This window comes from Haliotis rufescens, unplaced genomic scaffold (genome assembly GCF_023055435.1).
Source record: "Haliotis rufescens isolate VD_foot unplaced genomic scaffold, xgHalRufe1.0.p SCAF_2, whole genome shotgun sequence".
Classification (NCBI taxonomy): domain Eukaryota; kingdom Metazoa; phylum Mollusca; class Gastropoda; order Lepetellida; family Haliotidae; genus Haliotis; species Haliotis rufescens.
In genome coordinates, this window is record NW_025963890.1 from 37,673,918 (window position 1) to 37,681,905 (window position 7,988).

At 40.1% G+C, this 7,988-nt stretch overlaps 1 protein-coding gene across 4 annotated transcripts in view; it reads left to right on the plus strand.

Annotated features, from left to right (window-relative positions):
- The window catches only part of LOC124111764 (hydroxymethylglutaryl-CoA synthase 1-like), a 54,739-nt gene extending 50,692 nt beyond the window's left edge, over window positions 1–4,047 (plus strand). For all 4 annotated transcript variants that reach the window (XM_046471567.2, XM_048399906.1, XM_046471566.2 and 1 more), the window contains exon 9: window positions 247–4,047. In XM_046471567.2, the coding sequence (XP_046327523.1) occupies window positions 247–306 (60 nt within the window). In that variant the 3' untranslated portion in view covers window positions 307–4,047. The remainder of the gene's footprint in view (window positions 1–246) is intronic.
- Window positions 4,048–7,988: the final 3,941 nt, after the last annotated feature.

A 7,988-nucleotide genomic window follows, 5' to 3' on the forward strand; every position in this document is an offset into this window, starting at 1 on the left:
CGTAAGAGGGGACTAATGGTATCAGGTGGTCAGGCTCGCTGACTTGGTTGATGCATGTCAGCGTATCCCATGATGCCACTCATGGTGCTCATGATGTCACTCACTGGATTGTTTGGTCCAGACTTGATTATTTACAGACCGCTGTCATATAGCTGGAATATTGCTGATAGTGGTGTTAAACACCAAACAAACAAACATACTTATCTCCCCTTGACCATGCAGTTACTTTTATGTTTTTCTTTTCAGGTTAAGAAATCCAAGATTGAAACTCCAGCACAGAACAAAACAGCGGTCAATTCAAGCTGAGAACTGTGTTCCTTAGATTCAGTATTAGTTATTTAAGTGTAAATAATGCTCACTACTGAGTTGTACATTACTGTTATGGTGCTTGACTGTGAAACCATTGCTGTGTCCAACATATGGTCTGTTACACTGTAGATAGAAATTATCTAGATCTGTTGATATTTGGCTGTCTTATGATATTAATTGAACTTATTGCCCCTTTACACTTAAAACTGTAGTATGTGGTAAATTGATGTCAACATAAATATTTTTTACTCTCTCTGAAGCAGAAGTTCAGATATTAGATGGGGCGGTCGGGTAGCCTAGTGGTTACAGCGTTCGCTCGTCACACCGAAGGCCCGGGTTCGATTCCCGACATGGGTACAATGTGTGAAGTCCATTTGTGGTGTCCCCTGCCGTGATATTCCTGGAATATTGCTAAAAGCGGCGTGAAACCATACTCACTCACTCAGATATTAGATGTGCTAAAATAGTTGTTTTGGATATTTTATTGGATATCTTTTTTCTTGTTTTATTCAAAATATAGATGCTTCGGGCATGATAGACAGTACTAATTTCATCAATATTGGAGCAAGGAATGGAGTTGTATGTTGTTATGTAAAATGTACCTCAGGGTTTTTCCACATGACAGTTTAGTACCCGTTTTTTGAAGTTGTTAATGAAAGTTATGTTCGTTTTTACAATTTTTCAATGTAGCACTGAAATTGGCAAAGTTGCCCCTGTTCACAATCAAGTAGATGATTTGATCAAATTTTTACTCACATCTTACAATAATCACAAAACATCCAGCTGTACTGATTGTTTATACAAGGTGTTTACTGCAGCATTGTTTACTCTGTAACTTTATATTGTTTATTTATATTTTAGCTTTGTGTATTAGACTGAGTAGTTTACTGTTGGTATTAAAACAACTGGTCAAGTATACATGCATTTGCTGGTTGTAGACATTGCATGAAAATTCTTAAAATCATTTTGATACAAAGTGCCAACTGATAGGTAAACGAATAGGGCTGGGATGATACACCAACTGTGCGATCTGATACGTATCATGATACCTTGCTCACGATCCGATATGTATCACGATACTTACAGGTGCACTTTTCTGTGGTGCGTGAGCCATGTTTATCATAGACAGGATGGCCAAATACCTGGCACACTAATGATTTACAGTTGGCAGTGTCAAGTATGGCCCAAACGTTTTCACTACTCATTTTCACTTGTAATTAGTGTTTGGTGTAACATTTATTGAAGAATATATTTAAGGTAAGAATCAATACTTTTTACTTTATGTACGATTGTGATCGATACTTGTATCAAGAAGTAAAAAATCACGATCCACCAATGCATCGGTGTATCGTCCTACTACAACCGGATATGGCTTCTCTACCAACTGTATGACTCACAGATATAGCCTGGCTGGCTGGCTGGCGATGTACTCTGGCATCTGTGTCACCAGTCACAGCAACCCTAGGGTGTAACTTTAGCTCTGTATTCACTCTTGACTAGATCCTCATCAAGGACTTATCAACTCCACTCCCCTGCAAAAAGTTGGTCAACATTTGTCGTTCTTGTCTTCCATGTTCTTTCACTTTAGCTGGAGATGTTGTGCTGTTGTGGAGTGCTGACAAACAAATGCTTGTAGGTTTTTGTTCCATTAATGAAAAGTCGCAAATCACGGCCTCAGGTTACTGTAGGTGACATAGATGCCACATAAGCTCCCATGCCGGCCAGGCTGCAGCTGTATAGCTGCATACTATTCATGCTATTGGTAGAGAGTGACTGCATGGGTGGTGACTGACTGCATAGTGTTCTGTGTTCAATAGACAATATGAATTTCTGCTCTCAGGGCTCTTGATATTACATTGTATTTAGCCACCAGTGGAATGTCTGTCTGTAATTTCTTTTTGGATGAAATCACCATTGGTTATCTTGGGCGTAAGAGATCCCCATGCTTGTGATGAGAGCAGCTGCAAATGAGGATTGGGTGGTTATAATACATGACCTGGGTCCCGTTCCACAAGGCGATCGTAACGCAACGACAGTCGTAAGTCTATGATAAAGTATGGGAGTGACAATAACCTTAGCGCTTTGACAGCTTTGTGGAACGGACCCCTGGCTGATTGTGTGTATGCTGAATGTATGGAGGGTTCTTTGCCTTGATGCAAATATTTACAAGCCTCTATATTGCCAACTGTGGCATAAAACAACACTCATTCTGTTTGGGTGACCTTCATATGTGAAAACACTTTTACAATTTCTTAATTGTCAAAGAATTAAGAACATTTTAGACATTTCAGCCATCCCACAAAATTACTGGATGCAGATGAAATTTCAAGACATTAGCTACGGTACTCAATAATGCCATCCAACCTGAAAACATGTACCCCTTTACCGCGTTAATATATAACACAGGAAGCTTTAAACCCTCGTATGCAATAAAGCAATGGAAATCGTTTTTGTGTTTTGCTCCTGAACATGTTTGTGAAGAATCTTGAGTTCAAGCCCTATTCTCATTCAAAAAGTGAATTAAGATTACAAAATACATGGCAATAGAATCTGTTATGGTTAATTTGGCAGGTTACCTTACATTGCATTACGTCCATGTCGGTGCATCACTAGGCTGTACAGTATGTGTTTTGTGTGACTCGATGCAGTCAGAAACATCTTCGTCCATGGCTCACAATCTATTGTGATCTCATCTGTGATAGATATTGCTGTGCATTTGGTGGAGGTTGATGTGTGAGTGACAGCAATTGATAAATGATATGATAAATTGCATGTCAGTCGCTCTGCCACATGTGTGCAAGTTGTTTTCTGTTATGAATTTGTCTTTTTGAAGGTGGAAGCTGTTGCCAAATTCAGTTTTGTAGTTTCAGGTTTATGTTTTTTCTTGTCATTTAAACTCGAAAATATATTTACTGTGTGTGTTAGATAGATCACAATATAACAGAGATCCAAGAAATTAAAACATTTAAGTAAAAAAAAGTTAGTGATGTCAAGTAACAAAGCCATGCTTATTAAATTATAAATGTAGCATTGAAACCAACAGCCTTTGACATGTTGAGTTTGAATGAAAACATTAATGATTCTCAGTACTTTTTTTATTTGGTTTACAGATCCTCCAACCTAAAGTATTGATGAAAAAATAGAAGTATAAATTATCATATTTTAAAATATTTTTCACTTCCTACCTGAAAAACATTTACATTGGGATAAAAAATTTTTTTTCTAGAATCTTGCAAAGCAGTAATGAGACGACTTTGCCATCAAAACTTTTTGGCAGGAGGAATCGCTCCTGCAATGTTTTGCATGACAATGCAGTGTTTTTTATTAGTTTTTTTACCTTCCAACTGAAGAAAATCTGTCAACCAATAAAAAACAAGGCCTAATGCTTCCATAAAACACCTACAATTATTCATTTTACCATCCTGAATTACACACTTTTTCAGGAGGAAAAATATGGAATGACTGTCTTAATGATTGTTTGCGTGAGAACCAAATATGTTTGTTATTTAGCCTCATGTAGAGTGGCATAGTCCAGGAATATGGTCCATGTGTCTTGTCAACGTGTTAACTTGTAGTCAGTGTGTGTAGACGTTCCCACCTATAACTGCAAAGCATTTATACATCTAGTGCCACAATACGACATAGTCACGTGTGTTGAGATAGCCAGTGTATATGAGGTGTACATTTGTTAATACATTCCATATTATGTCTATATGAATAAAACATTAATTAAGCAAATTAATATGTTCTGTCTTCTTGTCTACATTTGGTAGGGAGGGGGACATGGTAGGTTGAAATCTTAGGCACCACACAGGCTGTGCAGAGTTGCGTCCCCTGAGTGTGCCAGAAACATATTTAATTCTCCCTGATCGTTTCTTGATTTGTCAGCACCATACCTGTGTTAGTGGGTTTCACCAAAGTGGTTAACTCAAAGACCTGCATTACTTCAGGCTTTCCTACCACATAAACTGCCATATGTTGATAAAGTAGACACAATTTTATGGACAACAACTTCAAGGCTATTTCATCCCATCTGCCTACTATGAACTCATCAAGCAATAATCACCTATCCTGTTTAATTGGCTTCATGTCCAATTGGCTTCCACCAATGTGTTCTCTGTCCAACGTGTTGTGACAGTATTATCCCTTTGTTGTCAACACCTACCTATGTTATCCCACTCATGTATGCAATTGTTGTTACTCTCCTCCACCTACTATATATATTCTGTACTATGTCCCTCGTTCAGTCTTGCTTGACAAAGGTATAAGTATCTATACCAAAACGTCTCTTTTAACAGTATAAAAGAAGTTGTTATCCATAAAATTGTGTCTACCTTGTCATCCGTCAACTTCTAAGTAATGCCTATCAAACAATTCATATCTTGATAGAAATGAAATATTTCCTAATTAAACTCACACTGTCCTTCATGGCATAGGGACGGAATTAGGAGTCGAGGGTAGGAATTTTCCTCTTGTGATTAAGCAAACTCCTCTAAAAGTCTCCATGTTTCCACTTATGTTTTGGGTATTGTTGCCATCTGCTTCATACAAAGATGAGGACTGGAAGTACCAGTGGTTTTATTTATCACAAATGTAATTTCTTCATCAAACGGCACACCCTGAAATTATTGAAAGCTTAAAGTCTTTATAACTCCTACTTCCGACATGAATGCTTGTCTCAAACTGCACTGATATTTTGTCGATTGTGTTGCATGAGTGTGTATTCTTTTCTGTTTTGTTTCAACAGTTTTTCAAATATCCATTGACAACTAAATTACAAAATTCTACTTGTCCAACAGCCTAGAATACCACCTCCAATAATTATAGTAACCCCGCAACCCTGCTCAGGAAACCTGAATGCATCATGCATGTATATATTCAAGGCTTGTTGAAATATATTTCTTATATTTTAAGTACTGTTTAGAAACGACTTCTTCAACTAAAATTTCGTTTTGGGGACAGATTCTGACTTGAACATGTCCATTCGTCACCACTAGCCCCTTTCCGTAACCTGCAAGAAGCGGAATAACACTAATGAATAACACGAGTTGGTCACGAATGGTACATGTCATGCCGTTCATATTCATTCGTGACCAACTCCGGGACAAGCAGGTTACGGAAAGGGGCGAGTTGCGGCGAATGGGCGCACCAATGCGTGGCCTTGAACATCTCTTCATAGTCTCATCGGGGCGTACCTAGCCTCAAGGGTCATGTGGTACCATATAATAAAGAATTTTTAAAGAAAAAAGGATGAAAAATTAATATTCCTCCCTACCTGGTCAGTTTTGCAAAAAGCCATCAGTAATGAGAATATCTACAGTAGGCCTAAATACATCATTAGATCGCACATCATGGAATGCCTTCATATATATCTATTTTACTGAGTCAACAATGTTGTTTCTTTGTCGTTTTTATGCCCTTTTTATCACTAAAACTAATAACGCAAAACATGCACTTACATTTCGAACTACATTGCCACGTTGCAACAGTAAAAAAATATTCTTGAATTTTCTTTGAACAAGTAGATTTGTGATCAATAAAGGATAGAAGCGCACGTAAAAGAACAACTACAGCTCGTGCGGTTACCAAACATCTTATCAGGCTTGTTGAAATTGGGTCAGGTGATGACAAGCAATTTACAACATACTACGATTTCGATAACCGTTTCGATACAGATAACAAGCATCTTCATCACACTCTGAATCTTACTCCACGCCCATACAAAACGTTTTTTTCTGGGATAATCTCAAAGGGTGTTTTTGTGTCCCAGTGGATCCACACAACTGTCTGACATCGTTGAGGAATGTCCCGGAGCCTGATGATACACCTGGGGTTCTGGAGCCTGATGATACACCTGGGGTTCTGGAGCCTGATGATACACCTGGGGTTCTGGAGCCTGATGATACACCTGGGGTCCCGGAGCCTGATGATACACCTGGGGTTCTGGAGCCTGATGATACACCTGGGGTTCTGGAGCCTGATGATACACCTGGGGTTCTGGAGCCTGATGATACACCTGGGGTTCTGGAGCCACACGCCCATGGTGATCCCAAAGAGGTTCAAATCTGGCCAAGGTCGTACCCGGATTCATATTCTCTTTAGCATCAACTGATACGCGAGCCGCGGGAACAGTCGCTATCATGTTGGAATACACATGGCGACCTATCCTCTGCGCAATGGGTCATTACTTTGTGTGTTTGTTGTTTAACGCCGCACTCACAATATTTCAGTATATGACGGCGGTCTGTAAATGATCAAGTCTGGATCAGACAATCCAGTGATTGAAATCATGAGCTTCGATCCACGCAACTGGGATACGATGACATGCATCAACCAAGTCAGCGAGCCTGACCACCCGATCCCGTTAGTCGCCTCTTATGACTAGCATAGTCGCATGTTACGGCAAGCATAGGTTGCTGAAGACCTATTCTACCCCGGATTCTTATAGTGCTACTGTAGTCAACTGAGATACCATGCCGCAGTTTTAACATGATTACCTCACTTAGACTCACTATACGGATTACGAGCCCATCAGTCCTTGTTACCGGCCAGGCAGGGTAACAACATGTGTCACCTTTTGTCATCCCTCTACTAAGAATCTTGCAATTCCATTGGTTAATCCGTATCACTTGACGAAACAATAATTTCATATAGCTGAAATATTGCTGAGTGCGGTGTTAAACAACAAACAACAAACCAACCAAAAACATTCCATTACAGTCAGAACAACCTTTCGCGAACTTTGACCGACTAATGAAATGACCAACAAGAAGTCGACATCGGCCAATCAGAAAGCAGCTTTCTCAAGCTTTACGGCACTAGTTTCAACCTGGCGACTTACATATCTGACTACGCTTTGAAAACTATTTCGACAAAGTTCTCGATTACAACTTTGTAGACTGAACAAAATAACATTCTGGAATGTCTGAGAGATGGACGAGATTGCGGGGCAGTACTTCCCACGGGCTATGGAAAGTCTCTTCCGTTTGACGGGCTATGGAAAGTCTCTTCCGTTTGCCGGGCTATGGAAAGTCTCTTCCGTTTCAAATGTTTATCCCGTTGAAAGGAGAGACAGACGATGATATCTGTCGTACAGCCTGTAACTGTCGTTCGGAATAACCCGTGTGAACAAGTTCGAGGTAGAATGATAAGAAAACATATTCCGATTGTGACGTTTCCAATCTGGTGGGTGAGTTGGGTTAACGCCGCTTTGAACAGTATTCGTGTAGTACCACGGCGTGTCAGTTTAATGTGGGAGGAGACCCCAGAATGATGCAGGTCTCAGTGTGGTGCTGACAAACCTAGAAACATAATCGCGGCGAACCAGGATTCGTACCAACGATCGTAGGTTACTGGCGCAAGCTCCTCACAGCGATAGTCCATTCGCGGAACTCTCTATACTATTCCGAGAGTGTAAAGAAGGTGTCACGCGCTGGGAAGGAGCTTGGTTACTGGCGTGCCCAAGGGACGCAACTCTGCACAGCGAATTGCGGCGCCTTAGACGACTGGGCCATATGTAACCCCCTTCTTGATAAAGTTAAACAGATACCCTCGGACTCTAACCTCCGATGAATGGAAAAGACCCTCAAAGTCGATAACGGCGAAACACTTGATATAGTCAGTTGTCTTACGACGCGATATCAGTAAGGCAAACATAATTATCTTCATGTACTTTCCGA